This window comes from Phyllobates terribilis, unplaced genomic scaffold (genome assembly GCF_046119375.1).
Source record: "Phyllobates terribilis strain yellow unplaced genomic scaffold, ASM4611937v1 Scaffold_3__8_contigs__length_932513732, whole genome shotgun sequence".
In the NCBI taxonomy this organism is placed as follows: Eukaryota; Metazoa; Chordata; class Amphibia; order Anura; family Dendrobatidae; genus Phyllobates; species Phyllobates terribilis.
Genome location: NW_027362763.1, coordinates 587500454 through 587528095, shown reverse-complemented (window position 1 = coordinate 587528095; position 27642 = coordinate 587500454). Strand labels below are relative to the sequence as shown.

General features: G+C 42.8%; 1 protein-coding gene across 2 annotated transcripts in view; it reads right to left on the bottom strand.

Moving 5' to 3' along the window:
* Nucleotides 1–27642, bottom strand: part of TBCE (tubulin folding cofactor E) — a 174539-nt gene that overhangs the window by 91159 nt on the left and 55738 nt on the right. For both annotated transcript variants that reach the window (XM_073671478.1, XM_073671479.1), the window contains exons 6-7: nucleotides 5646–5745; nucleotides 3686–3788 (exon numbers count right to left, since the gene is read on the bottom strand). In XM_073671478.1, coding sequence (XP_073527579.1) covers nucleotides 3686–3788; nucleotides 5646–5745 — 203 coding nt within the window. The remainder of the gene's footprint in view (nucleotides 1–3685; nucleotides 3789–5645; nucleotides 5746–27642) is intronic.

The window sequence follows — 27642 nt, the reverse complement described above, 5'->3', positions numbered from 1 at the left end:
ATCTGAATACAGCTGTGACTATGAAGTAGTGGTGTACAGCCCTGACTAACCAAGTCAAACTTGTGCAAAGATCCCTGAGTGATGAAAGGGTGATGGAAAGAGCAAAGGAAGGACAATATCCTCATTATGGTGGAAGGCAGAAACTGCTTTAGAAAGTTAAAGACCGTGAATTCTGATGGAAGATGGGACACAGAGAAAGAAGATCTGAACGGTACAATAATCTCTATGGGACATGTGCAAGGAGGTTGACCACATCCGTGCACCATGATCTTTGGCGCCAGTTTAGAGAAATGAGGATTACAAGAACCCACTTTGTCTTTAACTTCTTGAGGAACCTGAGAAGGAGGGACAATGTTGGAAACAAATAATAGAGGGAGATATGTGACCAAGGGATTCCCAGGGCGTCAAAAGCAACAGCCATAGCATATCAAGACATGGCCACAAACCTTGTAACCTTGTGGTGCAATCTGAATGCCATCAAAATGACATCTGGAGTGCCCCACCGATGAGAAACCTGGTCTCTGAATTAAGGAACAGTTTCTCCTTAGAATAGCCCTTCTTGGCTTAAAAAGTCTATAGCTCAATTGTCTACTTGTGGATAAAGTACAAAATCGACTGAACTCTTCATTCTGCTCAGAAAATTCTTGAAACCTCTGCCATGGCAGTTCAGCTCTGCCATGATCGCTGATGGCAATGTATGCCTCTGTGGTGGCATTCTTGAATGGGATACAGAGAGGCAGACTCAAAAGCAAATGCTGCAAATAAAGAAGAGACAGGTGGATGGCTTTGAGTTCTAGCACGTTGATGGGAAGAAGCCTCTACTGCATCATCCAACAGCCTTAAACTAAAAATTGTTGAAAAACTGCTCCCCAGCCAAAGAGACTAGCCTCAGTCATCAGAATCTGCCACCGAATGGGACGTTAGAGCAGCCCTTGTGCATCAAGGGTGAAGTCAACCACCGACATAGAGACTGGTGGACGTTAAGCGATAGAAGGGCTCTCCGCAAGAGTCTGGAATTAAACTGAACAAACAGAATTGACTTCAAGGCCAACACCATCTTGACCAGGCTGCTGGTGCAGAAGCGGCAGCGTTTTCTTGATGGCAGTCTCATGGAAAGGATGTTGGACTGAAGAGAAGATGACTTTTCTGAAAAAAAAATCTTTAAACAAGCTCCTCAGAAAAAACAGTCAGTCATTGTGCTGGGATCAGAGGGGACTTCAGCTTGATGAAGATCCACCTGAAGTGGAACAGGGTATCCAAGTAAGTCGTTGGCTTTCCAGGCTCCCCAAGTGTGTAAGAGCCTTGATGAGAATTTTATCCAAGTAAGGTATAACCATGGCCCACTTATACGAAGAAGGACCATAAGGTGTGCCATGGACTCCCCTGCTTGCTGCTTTAAAGTGATGCAATAAAGAAGGAATGTTATTTACCGGTGAGTGCTTTCTGCTTTTCTTGTTACATATGTTATTGGACTGTTTTCTACAGAGAAGTACCTGGGTTTTGCGTGGGAGAGGTGTCTGTCCTGCAAAGTAGTGATTGTGCAGGTGCAGGGGTGCTGGTGTTCTCTTTCAAAGGTTAGATTACACCTTGAAGTGACGAAGTCGACCCATCTTCTTTAGTAACCAGAGGTCCAGAATGGCATGAACTAAGCAAATAGATTCTAATAGAAACTCCCGAAGCACTCATGAGGCTGGACTGGTACAATAACTCCTGCCTGGAGGAGAGAAGATAGTGCCTGGAAGAAACCGAAAGTCAAGGAGGGAGTCAAAATCTATAGAAACAATTGTGTGGGAGAGTAGTGAATCCTATCTTGTAATTGGGCAAGATATCTGTGTCAAAGAGGTAATCGTAAACTGCAGTAAACTATTTGTCCTGTAAGAGAAAGATGGACGCCCACCCAATGGAAAGTCTGTCAATTCTATTTCTCTAGACTCAGACACCTTGTCTCCTGGATCCCATAGTCGCTAGGTTGGGGTTGGCTTGAAAGATGGCTTCCTTCACTGGGGAGCTGGGTATCTATCTTGGTTATTAGGGCCACCTGCCGATGACAACAAAGTTGAGGAGTTCCACGTTTACCAAACTGGCAACTGGGACTGGAACATGGGAGCAAAGTGCTCTTGCCACCAGTGTAGTCCACAGTAATCTCGTCCAATTTGGCCCCGAAAAGAAGAGAACTCTGAAAATTAAGATCTGTAAGATTTCCTGGAAAAAGAAGTCTACCTTCCAAGTCTTGAGCCACAGATTATGGTGAATATCCACTATATTGCTCGCAGCTTAAGCTGAGCAGTCAGTGGCATCCTCAGAAACCGAGCAAAGATACTTGCCCATGTAAGTGATCTGGTCAGTCACGTCCACAAATACAGCACTTAATGCTTCTGAAACAACTCCCTGATGGTGGTGTTTGACCCAGGCGGTAATCGTCTTGGTAACCCAAGTGGCGGCGAATGCTGGGCACAGAATGAAGACCAAGAACTCTAAATATCTGTAGAGTCCTTTAGAGACACTGCCTCTGCAAGAGGAAAGATTGTGGTCATTGATAACCGAGACACCTGGGAGTCCATTATACGGGGGGAATGAGGTGGACCAAGTCATCTGAATGCTACAATTCTTTAACAAGCACCTCAAACTCCTCGTGGCTTATGATAACATTTAGCCGTACAGCTGCCTTTTCTAAAGAATTCAGTCTTTGCTTAGGGAGAAGCGTCATCCTCCATGATCTTTAGAGATTGGTTCACTGCCTAAACAAGACAGTTGATAATTTTCCTTAGCATCCCCATCTGGTAGGAGTCCAAATCTGAGTCAGACTCAGGAAACTTTGAGAAACCGATTCAAGCCCATGAGAAAGACATTGCAGGAGAAGCCAAAAGGGAAGGTGCAGCAAAATGCAAGACTAAAGTAAGGGCAATATCTAACTGTTCCGAAGAAGCTTGATCCTCTGAACCTGATAGTCCTGGATCCATCTTCTCTTCAATGAATTGTGCCACACTCCGGATGGCGAGTGATCAGGAATCAAAAAGGCCAAAAGGACCATCTGCCCCGGGTGCCTGATTGCTGACAGCATCAAGGTACAATGATGGACCCGACATCACAACTAAAGAAGATACAGACTGACCACTTCAGGCTGTTCCCTCTGTCAATCAGTGAGGTGAAACAGAATACTCTGTTCCGTTACCCAACCTAAAGGAGAAAAGCGAGAGGTTAGTCTCTGCTGAAAAAAAACATAGGCAAAAATAGGTTTGAAGCTCAGACCTGTGTTTGCCTCCTACATGACAAGTTAAACTAAGTAGTTTGGCTTGGTAAGCAATGTGCAGCCTGTTGGGGAGGAGTCATTTTTTTTAGGTGTATTATTAGGGTCAGCCTACAGGTGGCTGCAAACTTCATCTATGGTTATTGTGTCCTGCAATGAAGCGCATGGTTAAAAAAAAAAAAAAAACAACTTACCAGCATATACTTATATGTGGTAGAAGACTATATTAAGCTATTTTGATGCTCGGACTCAAAACTCTATTTATTATTATTTATCTAGCAATCATATAAAAACCAACACCGCTCCACTAGTATCCCACCCTCCCAAACATGTTTTGATGCATCAGCAGTGTCAGGGTTAAGGAGGGACTTACGGACACTAAGTAGTAAAGGAACCATGTGCTATGCAATTTGTACCCCTTTATAAACAGAAGATTACCTCATTCCATGTCACTCCTGTCCGATTAAGGGAAAGGGTTGTCAATTTTCCAAAAGAACTTGCTAATGAAGATGGATTTGATGGAAGAGAAAGTTTGTTCTCACTATTAAGAAAAATGAAGACTAGTAAAGGCTTCTTCACATTTATTCAGTTATTCAAGGTTTGATCGATTTACCGTTGAAGAAAAGGATTGATGCAATGCTTTTATGACAAGCATAAATAGCAACCACAAGAGGAACGAAACAGATGTCTAGAGACAAATGTTGGCTAAGCCTAACTTTAATGTATTTTACATGTGTGAGAAATGATTTCTACATGAATGGTTTCTCAATGCCATTAAAGGCTGGATTCAGACGTCGTTTCACGGTCCGTATAGAGACCTCAATGCCTGGACTGACTGCGTACTATGTTGAAAAGGAGTTAAAAACACATACATGCTGCAGATCAATTACCACATAGATTTTTCTCCACAGTGCATCAAACATTTGCTAAAATCTTTGCTGCTTGGAAGGCAAATGAGCAGCGTATCGGTTAAGTTTAAGCATAAGGTCCACGATGCGTTTTTGGTGCGGATTTGCAGAGCGGAAACGCTCCAGAAACGCATTGCATACCTTATCCCATGACTTCCTATGACAATCTGCAAGTTCTGTGCACATGGTCAGGATGTTTTCTGCGCGGATTTTACTCGACGAAAAAATACGGACATGACCAATTCTTGTGCGTTTCTGCATGCGTATTTGCCTATACAATGCATTGGAAAAACGCATGGCAAATATGCATGCAAATACGCGTCAAATATGCGTCAAAAATGCATGTAAAAACCGCATGCGTTTTTCTGCCAACGAGATGCAGAAATGCTCAGGAAAATTTCTGCTTCATTTCAGCATCGTGGGCACACAGCCTAAGCCAAGCTTAAAGCAACACTTCATCGTGTTTTTTTTTTTTTACTTCAGCCCTGGAGTGGTGCCCCTACTCTAAGTTGCCTGGTCTTAGAATTATAATGACCAGACAAAGTCATCTACTATTCCTGGTTCTGCACCATATTATGACCACAACTCTGACTGACCAGGAGTCAAAGGTAACCATCACAAGCTCTCAATGTAAGTCTATGAGAGTCTCATTCCGTCTCAGACTTAAATGGAGTTATGACTACCAGCTCACCCAGCAATCACTGGAGCGATCCAGAAGATTACATCCTGCAGAAAACCAGAGAGGCACCGATAAAAGATGAAGACAGTGGCTGGCAAGTATGATACTAGGTACAAGGAACTTGTGATTAGTGGCACTACTCCAGCAGTAAAGAAAAAAAAATGCTGGTGTGGCGCTTTAAAAGAGCTTACAATGAACTATCCAAGGAATCGGTCACCATTATGAGATTGGTTGGAGGTCTTGCACCTTCTCTCGCATTCAAATAAATAGGAGATGTATGGGGCTGCTGCTTCTCATCCATATAGGTGACCTGTCCCACACTTAAGTGTTAAATATGTAAGTCCTGGGCAACCCCTTTATTAAAATGTGTAAAATGTGCTGTACTCAATTACTTATCTACGTATCCTTACTAGGGAATATTAATCTTTTTGATCTCTGTTTGAAGTGCTTATTAATAAACTCCAAAACTACCTGCAAAAGAACAAAATGTATTCTCTTGGAACAGTAATTGATATATTTTTTTCAAAACCACATGAAACTTTCAAACTACAGTTATGCTTGTTACGGCAGATCACTTTTACTACAAAACACAATTCTGTGTAAGTGCCTGTGGAAACAATGACAGCTCTGGAAACCTGTAATAGGTGAATACTAGGATTCCATGAATTTTTTTCCATGCCACATCACTAGCATTGATCGTATGTTCATGGAAAACCAAAGCTTGTGAATTAACATCAGTTTTATTACACTACCAAAACCGCTACATGCAGCATGAGTTTTCCATCTGGTTGGAAGATTCCTTTGGTCATACCTGAGGTCAAGAATTTTCAGTCTTTCAAGCTGGAAAGCAATGCTTGCTACTTTTTCCCAAGAAGACAGTAGATTTTTTGATAAGTTTAAGGTTGAAATGTCTAATTACTCATTTTAAGGAAAACACACCGAAAGACTAAAGATGAATTATTTCAGTCAATGCATTCAATTTCTGTTTTGACAGCCTTACATTGTGAATTGAAAAGATTTTGTGACTTGTAAGCACCTTGGCGCATACATAACCCTGTCTCAAAGTGGTAGGTCACACAAAATTGAGTAACGTGTAAAAATCATCTTTTGTCAGATTCAAGCAACCTTTAAATAAGACCGCCCGTTTAAGAATTGTTGTTGTATTGTATATTGAGGTATGGTATGGAAGAACTTGACTGGCCTTGAGCACAACTTGATATATGAGGAGCAAAGTCTTAAACTAGCCATGCACTAGATGCATCTTGGTTGAACGCCTGTCCAGCAGACAGTCACATCCCCATCAAAATCAGCCAACTTTCATGTAATGTGTATGGTGATCTTTTATGGCACAATATTAATAAGCACTTATGTTTGTGATATTTACAAATGTACACAATATTTTTTAAGTAGGATTGGAAAGAACTTTTTCAGATTATGACTTAACCCACTAGTGACCACCAATACGTCTTTTTGTTGACCTGCGATATAAGAGACTAGCATCCCCCTACAGGTGACTATTCTGTAGCTGTCAGCTGTACACTATAGCTAACAACTTGCTGCAGCAGCCACGATTAGTGTTGGCACCGACGATGGCCATTTAACCCCTTAGATGCTGCTGTCAATAGTGACTACAGAATCTAAACAGTTAACAGTGTGGGAGCTCCCTCTTTAACCCCATTGGCACCCTGTGATCTTGATTGTGTGGTCCTGATGTTTGCCATGGCAGTACATGACCAAATAACAGCCTGCCGGATATAGCAGCCTGTTCAGAAGTTATCAAAATTTAGGTGTTAAAAATAAACTTTTTCATTCTGGTCATGCCACTTTGCATTAATCCTTAAAAGTACTTGAAGGTTTAATGAACTATCTGAAAGCAATTTTAAATACGTTAAGCGGTGCGGTTTTTAACCCCTTCACGACCTGTTCTGTAATAGTATGGCACAGGTAGTTCCCCCCCAGTTTAAACCGGGCACATGTCAGCTGATCTATACAGCTGACATGTGCCCGCAACAGCCGCGAGTGGAATCGCGATCCACCTGCGGCTGTTATCTAGTTAAATGCTGCTGTCAATCTGTGACTGCGGCATTTAACAGCGCCGCGCCGGAAGCGTGTCACTTACCCCGCCCATCGTCGCGGGTCACCGATGAGTTGAAATCACGACCCAGGGTCTGCAGGAGACCTCTGTGGTTGTCATGCCTAGATTGCTATGAGCGCTGCCCAGTGGTCGGCACTCACACAAGTGAGCAAATCTGCTACATATAGGCGATCTGATCATCGCCTGTATGTAGTAGAGCCGATCAGGCAAGTGCTGATTCTAGTCTCCCATATAGACTATTGAAGTAAGCAAAAACTTTAAAAAGAAAAAAAAAAAAAAATTTTTAAAAATACAAAGATAAAAAAAATATAAACGTTTAAATCACCCCCCTTTCGCCCCATTCAAAATAAAATTAAAAAAAACAACAGACATATTTGGTATCACCGCGTTCAGAATCGCCCGATCTATCAATATAAAAGAAGAATTAATCCGATCGATAAACGGCATAACGAGAAAAAAAAAATTACGTTTTTTTATCAACGCTGCAATAAATTGCAATAACAGGCAATCAAAACATCGGATCTACCCCAATATGGTATCAATAAAAAAGTCAGCCCGGCGTGCAAAAAATAAGTCCTCACCCGGCCCCAGATCAGGAAAAATGGAGACGCTATGGGTCTCGGAAAATGGCGGGGTTTTTTTTTGCTTTTTTTTAGCAAATTTTGGATTTTTTTTTTCACCACTTAAATAAAAAAAAACCTATACAAGTTTGGTATCTACGAACTCATAATGACCTGGAGAATAAGAATGGCAGGTCAGTTTTAACATTCAGTGAACATGGTAAAAAACAAACAAAAAACAATTGTGGAATTGCACTTTTTTTTGCAATTTCACCGCACTTGGAATATTTTTTCCCCCATTTTCCAGTACACGATATGGTAAAACCAGTAATGTCGTTCAAAAGTACAACTCGCCCCGCAAAAAATAAGCTCTCACACGGCCATATTGACCAAAAAATAAAAAAAATAAAAAGTTATGGTTCTGGGAAGAAGGGGAGCAAAAAAAAAAAAACACAAAAACTGAAAATCCCAAGGTCATTAGGGAATTAAAATGGTATTACTTTTGGGGGTTTCCCATATATAGAGCCCCCAAAAGTAACTTGAAATCTGAACAGGTTTCTATAAAAATAAATGTTGGAAATTTCCTTGAAAAACTGAAAAATTACAGCTACATCTTTTAAACCTTCTAAAATGCTAACAAAATAAAACCACATTTTACATGTAAGGTAGACATGAGGGAAATTATATTTATTAATGTTTTTGTGTTGTATGACTACCTGGATTAAAGGGATAATCAAAGTTTGAAAATTGCATCTTTCTTAATTTTTGTCAAATTTCTGATATTTTTATAAACGCAAAACATATCAACCTAAATTTACCATTATTATAAAGTATAATGTGTCAGAAAAAACAATATTAAAGCATTCCAGGGTTATTACTACATAAAGTGACACTGGTCAGATTTCAAAAAATTGGTCCGGTCACTAAAGGGTTGAAGAGACAACATACATAGGCTGCAATAATATCTGCTAAACGTGCAAATGAATGATGAGGTTAAAAGACTGATCTCAGAAAAAAATGAGTGTTAATTTCCTCCTTATCAATTTTTCGCTGCCAGACAGCAAAGGGGTGAAGGCTACTAGGCTCAGTGGTGATGAATAAAGGCTAGATGTTCTTCCCATCATAGCATTTTAAGAGCCACACTTATTTTTTTTCAACAAGCTGTATTATGTCTTTTTTTTTTTTTTTTTTTTTTACAGGTCAAGGTATATTTTTTTAATGTACAAAACAAGAAAAAAAAAAAAAAAAAAGGAGGAGGCACCACAACTAATCAAGTTATGTATAGAGGGGTGCTGCAAACAATGCAGCAAACCCAGTGCATATAACTAGTAAGGTTTCTCCTTGTGGAGAGAAAAATGCTAAGCACGTCAGGTGTGGAGACTTTGAGCTGCAATGCTCCTCTGGGAAATATGTAAATTGTCTCTTCAGAGAGGAAGCAAACTTGAACTCTAGTCCCACCAATAGGAAGTAGCAATTCTAAGAGTCAATAGTGACCCTTTAACGAGCCTTGTCACATGACTTAGGATAAAAGCCAAGGCCAGAAACTCAATTTGCAGACACTGTGTTTCGGGGTACTTTATCCTAAGTCATGTGGCAAGGCTCGGAAGGCAAAGAAACCACTGAGTGTTTTACTGCCTCCACTTCTGTTCCACACGCTGGTCAGTCCTGTGGTCTGACACAAATCTATTGTGTATGGGTGGTGGGGAGCTTTAGTCCTAAGGTAATAAACAGGTAAAAAAAAAAGTAATAAAAAAAATATAACTTGTGATATTTCTGAAATGAAATGAATATGGACTGGTTGAAAGATCTCAAGGAATGCTAATGGTCCACAAGTTAGGACTCATTCACAAGTCAGTTTTGTTTTTTTTTCCCCCATGAACAAAGAAAAATTGACCAAATTTTAATCAGTGATTTTGGCCAGATTCTGTAGGGTGTGGTCCAAGTGTCATCAGTTTTTCTTGAACATGAAAAGAGAAGAAAAAAAGAAAAAAGTTTCTCCACTTTCTCTTAAAAGTCTGTGAAAATTAGACCGCACTTGAATGGCATCCGAGGGCTATCCAAATTTTTTCATGGACCCATAGACTTGTATTGCCTATTTTGATCTGAAACTCAGATTAAAAATGGAAAGGTCTCTGCAATTTTTAGGTAAGGCTGATAACCACAAAAAAATGGATAGCACTCATATGCGAAAAATGAACATCTGATAGAGGCCTTAGGCAAACTGTGACTATTAACCCCTTCCCAACATGAGCCGTATATATACGGTGCTGCAGGGGCTGTGTTCCCCCAAACCGGCGTGTGTATATGTACCGTTTATAAATGGTCGGTGGTCCCGCTGCGGGTGCGGTGCAGAGCAATAGCTCCGACAGGGGATATCATCGGGACCTGATTGGATCAGGTCCCAATGATGTTAACCCTTTGCTATCTCCTAGATGCAGCGATCCATAGTGATCGCGGCATTTAGGAGATAGTGAGAGGAGAGGTGGCCGCCCACTCACCTTTCCGATGACACCTGTGATAGCTGATAGGACCTGGCGTTGTCATGGCGCCCGGAGGTCACATGACCACCTCCGGGTCTGCCAAGCACGGTGTCCTGATAGACTCAGTGTAAAACCGTCAGCTCTCATGCAATGCAATACATGTCTATTACATTCCATGAGAACAGTGATCAGAAAAATAAAAATTTAAAGTCCCATACAGGGACTAAGGAAAAAAAAAAAAAAAGTCTAAAAATGTTTTCAAACTGTTAAAAAAAAAAAAAAAAAAACGCGTCCAGAACAACCCGATCTATAAAACTGTCACACTAATTAACCCCTTCTGTGCACACCGTAAAAAATAAAAAACGGAGCAAAAAACTGCTTTTTCATCATAATGCTACACAAAAAGTGGAATAAAATGCAATCAAAAAGCCAAATGTAAATAAAAATGGTACCGCTGAAAACGTCATCTTGTCCCACAAAAAAAAAAAAGCCGCCATGCAGCTCCATCAGCTGAAAAATAAAAAAAAGTTACAGCTCTCAGAACAAAGCGATGCAAAAACAATTCTTTTTTTTATAAAATAGTTTTTATTGTGTAAAAGCGCCAAAACATAAAAAACTATAAGTGTAGTATTGCTGTAAACGTACTGACCAGAAGAATGAATCTGCCTGATCACTTATACCACATGCGGAATGGCATTAAAAAACCCCTCAAAAAACACATCCTGAATTGCTGATTTTTATTCATTTCATTTCAACTCCCAAAAAACAGAATAGAAAGCGATCAAAAAATGTCACGTGCCCGAAAATGGCGTTGGCTTGTTTTTTGCGGGACAAGTTATTACATGACTCTGCCGGTCGAAATATGGAAAAATTATAGCTCTCAAAATATGGCGATGCAAAAACTAGATTTTGCAAAAAAAAGTGTCTTTTAGTGTGTGACAGCTGTCAGTCATAAAAACCCGATATAAATCTGGTATCTCTGTAATCGCACCGACCTGAAGAATAAAGTAATCTCATCACTTATACCGCATGGGGAACGGCGTAAAAAATAAATAAAACCAATTCTTCACCTGCTGCTAAACTGTTCATTCTGCTTCCCAAAACAACACAGTAAGCCGCGGCTCACATGTAAATCTCAGATACGCGATTCAGACGGAAGCCCGGGTGGAAGATTCCCTGTAATGAGGCAGATATAGGCCACTGTGGACGCCGTCTGACCTATGATCCCACGGTGTCAGTTTTTTAATGTGTGCATAAAAGTGCGGTTGGCCACAGTTTTGTGCATTTCTGAAAAAAAATGACACCGCTAAAGAGAGGCCAGACTGAGTCCAGAGTAACTCTGCTGCCTCATTACAGTGAATGGATCCTTTGGGGGTTTCATCTGAATTACAGCACTTGAAGATTTAGATGGAAACCCCGATGTAAGTGCTCAGCCTAGAGCGCCAGATAAACAATATGTAAAATGTTCCCAATAAAAGCTTCAACTACATTCGCAAAAAAAGCAAGTCCCCACTCAGTTCCATCATCTGTTAACGAAAATATAAGGGGCTTCCACATTACTGGTAGCACAAAGGCTCTGGAAAAGCAAAGTGGCCCTTGTCCCCCAAAAGAAATTCAGAAAATTCTGTGCGCCCAAATCCAAATGCCCCCCCCTCCCTTTTGAGCCCCAAAATGTCCCTAAACTACATTTAGGGTCCACATGTTTGGCATTCCTGTAGCGATGAGAGCCCACCTAATTTACAGGTGTATGTCTCCAGAAGCACAACGTACTGGTCACTACAGCGTATTGGTCACTTCAAAGGCAGTTTGAAATTTTCACTCCGCAACATCCACTGCTGCTTGTTTCTGGAAAACACTCATGAAGTCAAAATTGTCACTACATCTGTAGGTAAAATTCCCAAAGGGGTATAATTTCCAAAGTGCGGTCACTTAAGGGGGGGGGATTCTGCTCTTCTAGCACTTAGGGGCTCTGTATATGGAGTCCGCAAACTATTCTACAATAATTTGTTCTCTAAGAGTCAAATAGCGCTCTGTCCCTCCCGGGTCTCGCCGTATGGCTAAGCGGTACTGTACAGCCATATATGGGGTATTGCCACGTTTAGAAGAAATTGTGTGACACATTTAGGCACCATTTTTACCCATTGCTTGGTGTGAAAATGTAAAGTCTTAGGCTAAAACAATTTTTTTTGTGTTAAAAATATAATTATTTTTTCTTCACTGCCCAATGGTATAAATTTCTGTGAGTCACAAGTGGTGTCAATATGATCACTAAACCCCTAGATGAATTCATTGAGAAGTGTAGTTTGTAAAATGAGGTCACTTATGGAGGGGTTTCTGCTGTTCTGGGACTGCAAGGGCTCTCCGAGTGGGTCATGTCTCCTGCAAACCACAACCGTAAAATCTGCACTGTAGTATGGCGCTCCTTCCCTTATGAGCTTTGAATTGTGCCTGAAAAGTAGTTTTCCACCACATATGGGTTAACAGCGTACTCAGGGAGAAATTGCACAACAGTTTTTGGGGTCCATTTTCTCCTCTTACCCTTGTAAAAAAATTTTTTTTTTTGTGGAAAAAGTTTGATTTTTTTATTTTCACGGCTCTATGTTATAAACTTCTGTGAAGCACCTGGGGGGGGGTTCAAGGTGCTCACCACACATCTAGATTAGTTCCCTGAGGGGTCTAGTTTCCAAAATGAGGTCATTTGTGGGGGTGTTTCCACTGTTTAGGCACATCAGAGGCTCCCCAAACTTCCTAACAAAAAAAAAATTTTGGTTCCAAAATTGTGCGAATGTAAAGTAGACATGTGGGAAATGTTATTTATTAACTATTTTGTGTGACATATCTTTGATTTAAGGGCATGAAAATTTAAAGTTTGAAAATTGCTAAATTTTTGCCAAATTTCTGATTTTTTCACAAAGTACCGCAAGTCATATAGAATAAATTTTACCACTATCATGAAGTACAAGATGTCACAAACAAACAAATCTCAGAATCAGTAGGATCCGTTGAAGAGTTCCAGAGTTATTACCTCAAAGTGACAGAATTGAAAAAATTGGCCTGGTCACTAAGGCGAAAACAGGCTCTGGCGCGAAAGGGTTAAAAAATAAAATCTTGAATTGATGCTTTTTGTTCATTCTGCCTCCTAAAAATAAGAATAGAAAGCACTCAAAAACACCAAGGTTACTTACCGGTAGCCGGTTTTTCCTGAACCCATGACAGCACACCTTGAGAGAGGGATCCGCCCCACCAAGGACAGAAAACCGTCTGAAATAAAAGGGCGGTACCTCTCCCTCACTTCACTTGGATTACAGAGCATTGAGAGGACCTCCAGAAAAGGTTAGACACATAACCAGCTTCACCAGGGTGTGAGAAAGGCAGGGGGGGAAAACTATGCGTGCTGTCATGGGTTCAGGAAAAACCGGCTACCGGTAAGTAACCTTGGTGTTTTCCCCTCACCCAAGACCGCACACCTTGAGAGAATTTTGGAGAATATGAGCACCCTAGGGAGGGACCACCTCCTGAAGTACCCTTCTCCCAAAGGTAAGGTCAGAGGAGGATAGATCCAACCGATAGTGCTTGTAGAAGGTGGATGGTGCAGACCAAGTAGCAGCTTTACATATCTGGTCAATCGAGACGTCTGCACTCTCTGCCCAGGAGGTTTCTACAGCTCTGGTGGAATGAGCTTTAATACCGTCCGGTGCCGGAACACCTGTAGATGTATAAGCTAGACAAATGGCCTCCTTAAGCCACCTAGAAATAGTTCCCTTTGATACCCCGTGACCTTTCCTACTCCCCTGAAAGGCCAGAAACAAGGAATTGTCCTTCCTCCACTGACTAGTCATGTCTATGTACTGTAGTAATGCCCTTCTAATATCTAGATTGTGGAACCTAACCTCACCGGGGTTTTTAGGGTTACTGCAGAAAGAGGAAAGCACAATCTCCTGATTACAGTGGAATCTGGATACTACTTTCGGAAGGTATGCCGGATCTGTACGCAGGACGACCCGGTCCTCATGAATTTGGGTGTATGGGGGATCAACAGAAAGGGCCTGCATGTCACTCACCTGACGGGCCAACGTTAGGGCCACTAAGAGAATGGTTTTGAGGGTGAGGAACTTTGGAGAGATAACCAGCAGAGGTTCAAATGGGTCGCCAGAGAGTGCGTTTAAAACTAAATTCAGGTCCCAGGGAGGAACTCTGACAGCCCGAACTGGCTTAGCTCAGGATTTAATGAATCTAGAGACCCATCTGTTCCCCACCAGGTTACAATTATAGAGCGCCCCTAGGGCGGACACCTGAACTTTAAGTGTTCCCTTAGCTAACCCCAGGTCACGTCCCTTTTGTAAAAATTCTAGGACATCTTTAATTGGAGGTTTATCCGACAATGGGGAGTCTATAAAATCCAGGAATTTTCCCCAGATTCTGGAATAAATCTTAGTTATGGGCTTCCTACTACCCGATAGGGTGGAAACTAGGCCTGGTGAAAACCCCCTATTGCTCAGTAACAACCTCTCAAATTCCAAGCCGCCAGATGGAAACCTTTGGCTTGTGCATGGAATATCGGCCCCTGGATGAGAAGGTCCGGCTTGTCGGGCAGGACCCAGGGATTCGAGATCGACATTAGGCGAAGCAGGGAGAACCAGGGTCTTTTTGGCCAAAAGGGGGCTATCAGAATTATCCTTGCCCCCTCCTCCCGAATTTTCCTCACAACTGCCGGGATCATTACTATCGGTGGAAACGCGCAGGCCTTTCCGAACTTCCAGGGTATCTGGATAGCTTCCACAGTATAGGGATTCTCTGTTGGATTTAGTGAACAGAATCTCTCCACCTTCCTGTTCGCCCTGGTGGCGAATAAATCTATGTCCGGTGACCCCCATAGCTGGATAATCTGTTGGAAGTCTATCGGGTTTAGAGCCCTCTCTCCTTGTCTTAAAGTGTGGCGACTGAGGAAATCTGCCCTTGAATTTTCTACCCCCCGGATGTAAAGAGCACTGAGGGATGGGAGATGCTGTTCTGCTAGATGCAGGATTCTGTTTGCCACTACCATAAGGGAGCGAGATCTTGTTCCTCCCTGGTGATTTATGTAAGCTACTGTCGTCCGATTGTCGGACCTGATCTGGACATGGCGACCCTGTATGTGGGGAAGGAAGCCTATCAGGGATTTCTCCACTGCCAAAAACTCTTTTAGGTTCGATGATGCCTCTATTTCGTGGCGTAGCCAGAGCCCCTGAACTGAGAGATCTGCTAGATGACCCCCCCAGCAGGAGCCACTTGCATCTGTTGTAATTGTATGGTCGACTGGTCTGGACCACTGTAAGCCTGAGGTCAGATTCTTCCTGTTTGTCCACCATGAGAGGGAGTTTACTCTCTCCAAAGAAAGATAGTCTTTTTTCTAAATGTCCATTGAAGGATTTTTGTGCTGACAGGACCTCCCACTGAAGAAGCCTCATATGACTCTGGGCCCATCTGACTGCCGGGAGACAGGAAGTCATGGAGCCTAGTAGGGACATTGCTCCTCTCAAGGACATCACGGGAGACTTTATGGCCCTTGAGACCAGGCTGATTATTTTGCAAACCTTGTCTTCCGGGAGGAAGCATAGAATCATAGAATGGTTGAGTTGGAAGGGACCTCCTGGGTCATCTGGTCCAACCCCCTGCTCAAAGCAGGATTCACTAGATCATCTCAGACAGATGTCTGTCCAGCCTCTGTTTGAAGACGTCCATTGAAGGGGAACTCACCACCTCTCGTGGCAGCCTGTTCCACTCATTAATCACCCTAACTGTCAAAAAGTTTTTTCTAATATCTAATCTGTGTCTCCTCCCATTTAGTTTCATCCCATTGCTTCTAGTCTTTCCTTGTGCAAATGAGAATAAAGATGATCCTTCTACAATGTGACAGCCCTTGACATATTTGTAGACCGCTATTAAGTCTCCTCTAAGTCTTCTTTTTTGCAAGCTAAACATTCCCAAATCCTGCAACCGTTCCTCATAGGACATGGTTTGCAGACCAGTCACCATTCTGGTCGCTCTTCTCTGAACTTGCTCCAGTTTGTCTATGTCTTTTTTAAAATGTGGTGCCCAAAACTGTACACAGTATTCCAGATGAGGTCTGACCAAAGAGGAGTAAAGACCGATAATGACTTCACATGATCTAGACTGTATGCTTCTGTTAATACATCCCAGAATTGTATTTGCCTTTTTTGCTGCTGCATCACACTGTTGACTCATGTTCAGTCTATGATCTATTAGTATACCTAAGTCTTTTTCACATGTACTGTTGCTTAGCTCTATTCCTCCCATTCTGTATATGCTTTTTTCATTTTTATTGCCCAGATGTAGTACTTTGCATTTTTCCCTGTTAAAAACCATTCTGTTGGTTGCTGCCCACTGCTCCAGTTTATTTAGGTCTTTTTGAATCCTCTCTCTCTCTTCTCTAGTATTAGCTATCCCTCCTAGCTTTGTGTCATCAGCAAATTTAATCAGTTTACCCTCAATTCCTTCATCTAAATCATTGATAAAGATGTTGAACAATACAGGTCCCAGGACGGAGCCCTGTGGTACCCCACTTGAGACATTCATCCAGCTGGATGTGAAGCCATTTACAACCACCCTTTGAGTCCGATCACTAAGCCAGTTATGAATCCACCTAACAGTTGCCTGGTCCATTGCATACTTGGTCATTTTTTCAATAAGGATGGTGTGAGATACTTTGTCAAATGCTTTGCTGAAGTCAAGATATACTATATCTACAGCATTTCCCTGATCCACCCAGTCAGTGATTCTGTCATAGAAGGAAATTAAGTTAGTCTGACATGACTTGTTAGTTACAAACCCATGCTGACTCTGGTTAATCACTTCATTCTTATCCATGTACTTACATACATGTTGTTTAATAATTTGTTCAAAGATCTTTCCTGGTATAGAAGTCAGACTCACCGGCCTATAGTTCCCTGGGTCCACCTTCTTCCCCTTTTTGAAGATAGGAACAACATTTGCTCTTCTCCAGTCTTCTGGGACTTCTCCTGTTCTCCAAGAATTTTCAAAGATTATGGAGAGTGGTTCTAAAATTTCTTCTACGATCTCCTTCAGTACTCTGGGGTGTAATTCATCTGGACCTGGAGACTTGAACTCATTTATGTTAGCTAAATATTCCCTCACAATCTTTCTGTTTACAGATAACTTGGATTCCTCTATTCCTTTAAAAGGACAGTGAAGATCAGTTGATGTTACATTTTCTTTCTGAGAGAAAACAGATGCAAAATAGGAGTTAAAAAGTTCGGCCTTCTCAACATCCTCTCTTACCATTTCTCCATTTTCATCCTGTAAAAATCCTATAGCATCTTTGACTTTTCTTTTACTTTTGACATACCCCCAAAATCCTTTTTTATTGATTTTGACATCTCTTGCAAGCCTTAATTCATTGTCAGCTTTAGCTAACCTGATACGTGCCCTGCAGGATCTGCAGACTGCATTATAATCTTCTTTAGATATGCCTCCCTCTTTCCATTTAATAAACATTTCTTTCTTTCTTTTTAGCATGTGTTTAAGTTCTGTGTTCATCCATCCTGGTTTCCTTAAATGCTTCCCATTCTTCCTACTTTTCGGGATTGTTAACGATTGTGCTTTGAGAATCTCATTTTTAAAAATTTCCCATCCTTCCTGGACATTTTTGTCCTTAAGGACATCCAGCCATTGGATCCCTCCTATTCTCTTTCTGAGTCTCTTAAAATCTGCCTTTCTAAAATCTAACCTTGAAGTTTGAGTCTTCACATGTCTTCCTCCTCTAGTTATCCAAAATTCTATAATAGCATGATCGCTGCCTCCTAGGGTCCCAGCCACCTTTACCTCCTCAACCATTTCCTCCCTGTTTATAAGGATTAGATCCAAAGTAGCAGATCCCCTTGTTTTCTCCCCTACCTTTTGGAAGATAAAGTTGTCAGCAAGAGAGGATAAGAATTTGCTTGACCTGTTAGTTTTACTTGAGAGAGATTCCCAACAAATGTCTGGATAGTTGAAATCTCCCATGACCACTACGTCATATTTTTTGGAGAACTTGGTCATTTGATACATAAAGAGTTCATCCATATCTTCAGCTTGCCCAGGTGGCCTGTAGTAAATGCCTACAATGGTGTCCTTTCCGTTGTTCTCTCCTTGTATTCTTACCCAAACAGTTTCCACAGAACTCCCAGTCTCTGAAGCTTCAATCTCTGTGCAGATATATGCTTTTCTAACATACAATGCGACACCTCCTCCTCGTTTATCAAGTCTGTTTCTTGCAAATAAGTTGTATCCTTTTAGCCTTTTATTCCAATCATGTGTATCGTCCCACCAAGTTTCAGTGATTCCAATGACATCATATTCCTTTTCCTGCATTAGTAGTTCCAATTCTCCTTGTTTGTTGCCCATGCTTTGTGCATTTGTATAAAAACATTTTAGTTTGTGATTGGTTTCTCTTCCTCCCATATTTTTATTATTTAGATTTTTTTGTCTTTGTTCTTCCTTTCCACTTCCAGTAGCAGAGATCTCAATAGTATTTGTCAGCTGTATGGCTTTTTCTGGCCTTTTGCTTCCCTTCCCACATTGTTCTAGTTTAAAGCTCTTCTGATGAGTGTAGCAAGGCGACTTCCAAATACATGTTTTCCAGTCTTCGTAAGGTGCACCCCATCTCTAGCAAGTAGTCCATCGTATAGGTAATTCATTCCGTGATCCAGAAATCCAAATCCTTGTTGACGGCACCATCGACGTAGCCAGTTGTTCACCTGTAGAATCTTATTCCACCTCATTGTTCCATGGCCATCCACTGGGAGGATGGATGAGAAGACCACCTGCGCTCCCAATTCTTTCACTTTCTTGCCTAAGTCTTCAAAGTCACTGCAGATGGTTTCCAGGTCCTTTCTTGCGGTGTCATTTGTCCCCACATGTATTAGCAGGAATGGGTAGTGATCTGTAGGTCTGAAGAGTCTTGATATCCTGTCAGACACATCTTTAATTTTTGCTCCTGGAAGACAGCACATTTCTCTTGAGGTTATGTCTGGTCTGCAGATAGCGGCCTCTGTTCCTCTTAACAGGGAATCCCCCATGACCACCACTCTCCGTTTTTTCTTCACAACATTCTTCTTTCTCCATCCAGGAGGATTCTGAGGGCTTACAAGGTTATTCATTGCTGGCAAAGTCTTATTTTGCTGTATTTCTTCATGGTTCTCCTGCGTGAGAGCCTGGTACTGGTTCCAGAGCAGTATGGGTGCTGACTGCCTCTCGATCCTCCTGCTTCTGTGGGTCACATGCTTCCATTCCTCTGTTTCGTCAGGTGCAGTTCGAATTTCTTCTCTTTCTGAATCATGAAGAGATAATTCTGCTCTGTTTAAGAACTCTTCACCTTCCTTAATGATTTTCAAGGTAGTTAACCTCTCTTCTAGATTTCGCAACTTTTCCTCCAACAGGGACACAAGCTTGCATTTCTGGCATGTGAAGTTTGGCTTTTCCACTGGCAAGTCTGTGAACATGTAGCAGGATATGCAGCTCACCAAATGGCTCCTGGACTCTTCCATGTTCTTATTGTTAATGTTCTGAAAACAGTGAAAAAAGCTTTAAAAAAAAGCTTCAAAATCCAGTGTTCTTTGAGCTCGCGGAGACTCTTCACTTACCCCAAAATGCAGTGGGAATATGCAAATTATCTCCTCAGGACTCCTCCCCTGGTTTACCGATGTCCTCTTTTCAGCTCCAACAGCCAAAATCCAGTGTTCTTTGAGCTCGCGGAGACTCTTCACTTACCCCAAAATGCAGTGGGAATATGCAAATTATCTCCTCAGGACTCCTCCCCTGGTTTACCGATGTCCTCTTTTCAGCTCCAACAGCCAAAATCCAGTGTTCTTTGAGCTCGCGGAGACTCTTCACTTACCCCAAAATGCAGTGGGAATATGCAAATTATCTCCTCAGGACTCCTCCCCTGGTTTACCGATGTCCTCTTTTCAGCTCCAACAGCCAAAATCCAGTGTTCTTTGAGCTCGCGGAGACTCTTCACTTACCCCAAAATGCAGTGGGAATATGCAAATTATCTCCTCAGGACTCCTCCCCTGGTTTACCGATGTCCTCTTTTCAGCTCCAACAGCCAAAATCCAGTGTTCTTTGAGCTCGCGGAGACTCTTCACTTACCCCAAAATGCAGTGGGAATATGCAAATTATCTCCTCAGGACTCCTCCCCTGGTTTTGGAGCAGGATTGGAGTTGGGAATCTAGGGTCAAGCCCAGAAAGATCTGAGTCCTTGAGGGGGATAGTTTTGATTTTTGAATATTTATCAACCACCCTAGCTGATGTAAAGCTGTGCTGACCTCTAAAAGTTGAGAGGAACAGTGGTCCTCCGATTTCCCTATTATCAGAAAGCCGTCCAAGTAGGGAACAATCACCACGTTTTTTGATTCGGAGAAAAGCCGTCACCTCCGCTATAACCTTTGTAAACCCTCTCGGTGCTATCAAGAGTCCAAAAGGTAGGGCAGTAAATTGGAAATGTCTCAATTCCCCTTGGATGAACAGGGCTACCCTTAGGTATTTCTGATAGTCTGGATGGATTGGGACGTGATAGTAGGCATCTTTTAGGTCGATAACTGCCATGAAACAATTGTGGTGTAGGAGTTTTACTGCAGAGTTCACGGATTCCATCTTGAAAGTCTGGTTCTCTATCAGCTGATTTAGACTTTTGAGGTTGATAATGGTCCTTAAGGACCCATTTGTTTTTTTTATCACGAACAGGGGGGAATAAAAACCCCGTCCCCATTGTGAATCTGGAACTTCGTGAAGGACCTGCTTGTTGACTAAATCTAACACTTCCGATTCTAGGGCCATCTGCTCCTCCCTGGACTTCCTCCTAGAGGTGATCATGAAGGTTCGGTGAGGGACTTGACTGAAGCATATCTTTAGGCCGTTCTTTATGATACTCAACACCCAGGGACTTGAAGTGATGGCTTCCCAAGCTGGGATAAAATGGGAAAGCCTTCCCCGACCTCTAGCCTCGCGTCATTGGGGAGATTATTTGATACTGGAGGATGGTCCTCCAAACATGTAACCAGACTCCTTTTTAGATCTGGGCTCCCATCTGTTCCTTTCTCCCGGAGGGCGACCCCGGTTAAATCTCTTCCTCCGAAAATAGGACCTTTTTGTATCCCCCGTGAACCCTGGGAAACCTCTCTTCCTGTCGCCAGCCTTCTCCAAAAGCTCGTCCAGCTTTTGGCCAAACAAGAGTTTACCATCACAAGGAAGGGAACATAGTTTATGTTTAGATTGTAGGTCTCCTGGGCAACCCTTGAGCCACAGGGCTCATCTGGCAGCATTAGACAAATTTGCAGACCTGGCAGCGAGTTTAACCGAATCCGCTGAGGAGTCGGCCAGAAAAGCGGATGCTGCTTGTAGCAAAGGCAGATTGGAGAGGATTTAATCTTTGGATATCTTTTTATCCTTGAGCTCGTCTCATAATTGCTGAAGCCACACCATGAGTGACCTAGCGACACAAGTGCCTGCTACCGCTGGCTTCAGGCCTCCTGCCGCTGCTTCTCAGGTGTGACGCAGGAAGGAATCAGCCTTCTTATCCAGAGCATCCTTTAGACTGCCCGAATCTTCCAGGGGTAGGGACGATCTTTTGGATGATCGGGCGACAGACCCGTCAACTTTAAGAATTTTATCCCAGGACCCAGAGACACTATCCTCGAAGGGGTACCTCCTGATTTCTCTGGCTTCCTCCATTCCCAGTCTATAAAGGGTCTGAATTTTAGGATTCACTGGAAAGGAGTGTCTCTTTTTTTACCTCCAGGCCTGCGAACATAATTGTCTTCCAGGGACCTGGCTGCCTTTTCCTCCCTCAACCACATGGTAGATCTGACCGCTCTAACCAACTTGTCAGTATCCTCAATAGGGAAACAGGGCCTACCACCGTCTGATGAAGAGGAGGATGCTGAATCACTGAGGCAAAGATCCTCTGACTGGGAGGATAAATCATAGTCGGAGGAGATATCGTTATGGGTTCTCTTTTTCCCCTTTAGTAAGCCTTTCAGGGAATCCTGAACCTCTGAACAGATTACGGACCTCAAATTAGAAGCAAAATCTGAGGTGCTCTCCGCTATGGTTTGGTTAATACAGCTAGCACAAAGCTGTTTCTGCCAATCTATGGAAAGGGGGGCCTGGCATAAGGCGCAAACCCTGTGCTTCTGTTTGGCGCTACTCTTCTTAGGTTCCTAAGGAATGAAGCACATAATAACTTTCCATTACTATTAAGTGACATTCACGAAGATCACTCACCCCTGAAGTCACAAAAGGGTACCGGATTTGGAGGCCGTGGCGGGACAAAGATGAATCCCTTCTGGTTGGCCCTGAAGCGTCCAACACCTTACTTCTCCTGCTGCAGCTGCAGTTGCTGGAGCGGCCGTCCGTGTGAGAGGTGTCCGACTGCTTCTTCCGCTGGCGTTGATGAGATTGAGGGGTCAGCTGCTGCTGCTCCTGGCTGTCCTAGTCTGCCATAGCTGCTACACCACAAGAGTATAGACAGCGTTTGACCAGGACCACACCCCCCCCCCCCCACCTTAAATAGGGCACATCCGGAACCTCCTCCGGTTCTTGTGTCCTCCCCCCTCCTGGCATCCACTGGCCGATGTTTGAAAAAAGCCGGCCGGCAAGCGCTTAGAGGGTGCCGCCATCTTGGATCCGGGTGCCGCCCTCCGACGTCATCGGGCACGCCTCTCCCAGCGTGCACCGCGCCGTGACGGCAGGCGCGTCACACCCGGAAGACGCCACTCCCGGCGTGCGGCCAGCCAGGAGCCTGCGGCAGGGAGAGGACAGCGCAGCGGTCTGCGGGGAGCCGGAGCCCTCCTCACCGCCTGTGCATGCTCGGACACGGCTCCAGGGAACCGTGGACGGCTCTTCTGGAACCCGGTGCACAGGCTGGTGCCCACTCTTCCACACCGGAACAGGCCCAGGTAAGTATGGACACCTTTCTTCAGACAGGTTCCCATCAAGGACAGGAAATCAACTGAAGCGAGGGAGAGGTACCGCCCTTTTATTTCAAACTGTTTCCTGTCCTTGGTGGGGCGGATCCCTCTCTCAAGGTGTGCAGTCATGGGTGAGGGGAAAAAAATCATGTGCACGAAAATGGTACCAATAAAAAGTCAACTCGTCCTGCAAAAAAACAAGCCTTCATGACTGTCAGACGAAATATGGAAAAATTATAGCCGTCTAAATATGGGGATGCAAAAATTTGTTTTTGCAAAAAATAGTCTTATTGTGTGACAGCAGCTAAACATAAAAACCTGTAATAAATAAATCTGGTATCGCTGTGATCGAACCAACCCGAAGAATAAAGTTATATTGTCACTTATACCGCACGAGGAAAGGCATAAAAAAATGAATCCAATTCTTCACCTGTTGTTGATTTGTTCATTCTGCATCCCAAACATTGCAGTAAGGCTCGGCGCACATTTATCCTGCGCTCTACGCTGAACACTTACACCGGGTTTCCATGTAAATCTCTGAAATACGTGATTCAGACAGAACCCCGGCATTAGATTTCCTATAATATAATGAGGCAAATGGAGGCACTGTGGACGCTGTCTGACCCGGGATCCGGCGGTGTCCGCCTTTTTAGGCATGCATAAAAGCACCGTCAGCCACAGTTCTGTGCACTTCCAAAAAGAAGGACACTGCTGAACAGAGGCCAGACAGAGTCCAGAGTAACTCTGCAGCCTCAATATAGTGAATGGATTTCTCGGGGGTTTCATCTGTCACGTCACTCGGATATTTAAATGGAAACCCTTATACAAGTGCTCAGCATAGAGCGGCGGATAAATGTGATCCAAAATGTTATGTAAAATGTTCCCAATAAAAGCTTCAACTCAATCCACAAAAAAAGCAAATCCCCACTCAGGTCTGTTACCAGAAATATAGGGGCGCTTCTACGTTACTGGTAGTACCAAGGCTCTGGAAAAGCGCTTTGGCTTCTTGCCCCCCAAAAGAAATTCAGCAAATTCTACGCTTCCAAATCCCTCTTCTTTCTGAGCCCCAGTATATCTAAACCACATATAGCGTCCACATGTTTGGCATTTCTGTAGCGATGAGAGCCCGTCTAATTTACGAGTGTGTATCTCTATAAAGTATGAGCTGTTCATTACAATGGCAGTTTGCAATTTTCACTCAGCAACATCCACTAAGGCTTGTTTCTGGGAAACACCCATGGAGTTAGAATCATCACTACACCTGTAGATAAATTCCCAAAGGGGTATAATTTCCAAAATGGGGTCACTTGAGGGAGGGGGGGGGGGATTCTGCTCTTCTAGCACTTAGGGGCTCTGTTTATGGAGTCCGCAAACTATTCTAGGAAAATCTGCGCTCCAGGAAGCAAATAGCGCTCCGTCCTTCCAGAGTACTACTATACAGCCACATTCTACCTTCAGCAGAAATCATTTTTACTTTCAAAACTTGTTTTATTAAACTTATTTCTTTTTTTATTTTTTATTTAGGAGCGAAACTTAAAAACACAAAGTATATAGATAAAGCCATACACTAAACATGTAAACATTTTTTATCTATATGTTATCTATATCTATGACTTTAGTGTCGTCCAAATTTTCATATTAAGACAGGAAGGAGAAGAAGAGCAGAGAGAAAAGAATAACTTCAGGCAAAAAATGAAGTGACTAAAAGAGAAATGTAGACGGGCGGTGAGGAAAAAAAATCCCACCCCAGTTCAGACAACCGTTCGAACAAAAATCCCCCAATGGCAATAAAGTCTGACAGTCGAGCTGCACAAGGCTTCCATATTCATTAGATTGCTTAAATTCCATCCAATAGAACCACGTTTTACATAAGACCTCATATCTTCTGTAGAGAGAAGTCGTCAAATCCTCCATGTACATTAAATCATTGACCCTAGAAATCCAGAGGGACGGGCTAGGTGGATTAACTTTCTTCTATAACAATGGAACACAAGCTCTGGCAGCCATCACCAAAAATCTAAATAGGGATCGTTTGTAGGAGGAAACAAGTCTCACAGAGCTGTAGAAGGAATAGTTCAGGTCCCATTTCAGATGAAATGCCTGTAATCGACCTGATAATGCTTTTCACTTTATTCCAGAACGGTTGTAAAACCGGACAGGACCAGAAGATATAAAGGAAATCTAACTCGCCTGATCCACATCTCCAACACTTAGGGTCAATAGAGGGGAACATTTTGTTCAACTTAATCAGGACCCTGTACCACCCTGAAAGGAGTTTGAAATTCGCTTCCTGAAGCCGAGAACTTATGGAAGATTTATGTGCTAAGGACAGCACCTTTTCCCTTTGTTACATGGAGAGAGTGAGGCCATGTGCCCATGTAGCGTTTTTTTTTGCGGCGTTTTTACGGCCGCGAAAACACTTGTAAAACAGTCTGCTATGCAAAGAAATGTGAATTCGGATGTGCTGTGCACATGATGCGTTAATTAGAGCTCAGAATTCGCAATGCGTTGCAAAACGCAGCATGACCATTTCTACCGCGATTACGCTGCAAATTCGCGGCCATTGAAACGCAGCAAACCATCAGGTATATGTGGATTTGCTGCGTTTCAATTAAATTCAATGGCCGCGAATTTGCAGCATAATCGCGGTGCGTGTGGTACCCAGGATGAAGAGGAGACTACAACTCCTCTTCATCCCGGCTACCACGCGGTGAAAAAAAAATAAAAAAGTTAAAAATAAAAAAAAAAACTGTACACTCCCCTCTCCGGTCTGCTCCCGGCGGCGTCCTCTCTCCTCAGAATCCCGCGGTGTACTTGCAGGACCTGCGGTGACGTCATTTAGTCAGCTGATGGTCACGCGACCGCTGACGTCAGCGGTCAGGTGATGGTTGCGTGGCCATCAGCTGACTAAATGATGTCACCGCAGGTCCTGCCAATACACCGCGGGACGCCGAAGAGAGAGGACGCCGCCGAGAGCAGACCAGAGAGGCAAGTATACGGGTTTTTAAATTTTTTTTTTTTTTACTATATATGCAGCATTTAAAGCATCTAAGTTGGTCACACAATATAAATCCATGCCGGTTGTATGGATTTATATTGTGTGACCAACTTGTCAAGCACTTTTCCAAGTGATGCTCAAAATCGCTTGGAAAAGTGCTTGAAAAAACGCATGTAAAAACGCTGAAAAAAAGCATGTAAATCTGCATGCGTTTTTTTCTGCCAGAGATAGACACAAACGCTCTGCATCAAATCTGCTAAGTGGGCACATAGCCTGATACCCAAGTCCTCTTCCCATTGTGTTAAAAATCTGGGAGGAGGCTGATCCATTGGGTTAGTTAGCATTGAGTGTACGGAGGAAAGTGCATGACGAATCACCCCCTTACCCATGCAAATATTTTCAAACACGGAAGGGATTTGAGCGTAATTTGGAAGGGAGTGAACAAAGTGACGCAGCTGGAGAAAACGTCATGTGCCCAGTGGTAAGGGATCAGTAATAGTTTGAAGTGCCTCTAAAGAAGGCCAATCATTATCTACGCCAATCTGGAAAGCCCTAAACCTTCCCTGAGAAATCCAAAGTCTAAAAACAGGATCTGACAAACCAGGGGAGAAGTCCGGAGAGCCGATAATAGCCGATAAATGAGATGGAATGTGAAGGAGAAGTTTGCGTATCTCTGGTCTGGAGCAGCAGTAGAGTGAGCACTAATTGTGGGATGAAATATCAATGAAGATTGGGAGAAGAAGGGTACCCAGCTAAAGTGGCCTCTGAGAAGCTTTGTTCTATTTGTGCCCATTGCTTCGCCGAGAAATGCCTACACCAATCTATAACTCTAGACAAATGAGTAGATAAATAGTATGTTTTTAAATTCGGAAGGCCCAAGCCTCCTCGACTTTTTGGTCTACATAGAAGGGATCGCTGGAGTCTAGCTGGTTTGTTAGATCCTATGAAACCTATTTGCATTGACATGATAGATTTAAAAAAAAGGAGCTAGGAATTTAATGGGAAGAGTTTGAAAGAGATATAATATGCGAGGGATGATATTAATTAAGAGTTTCACATCTGCCAAACCAAGTAAAGTTTAGACCATTTTGAACAATCAACTTTAATGTTCTGGAGCAATGGTAAAAAATTAAGTTTGAAGATGGAATTAATATCAGCGGAGAGGAGAATGCCTAAATATTTCAGGGACTAAGATGACCAACAACATTTGAATGAAGTCTGTAATGAGGAAACTAATTTGAAAAGGTAGATTTATATTCAAAGCCTCCGGCTTAGTTATGTTGATTCTAAAATTAGGCAAAAATGCATATTTTTTAAATTCCAACATCAAGCTAGGGAGAGATACAATCTGGTTAGTTATGAAGAATAACAGGTCATCCGCATAGGCTGCAATTTTGTAAGATATTTAGAATCTTTAGACCTATAATATCTGGGTTGGACCGGATACACCAAAGAAAGGGCTCAAGAGTGAGGATAAAGATTAGGGGGCTGAGGGGGCAGCCCTGCCGAGTGCCATTTGCAATTGGAAATCTCAGAGAAAACACCATTCAACTGCACAAAGGCGGAGGGAGTGCTGTAAAGTGAAACAATCCACTTTAGCATGGAGTTCTGCAACCTGGTAGATTTCAACACCTCCTCCATGAACACCCACAGTTGACCCGATCAAAGGCCTTTTCGGCATCTGTGGATAAGAGCATCAAAGGGTGC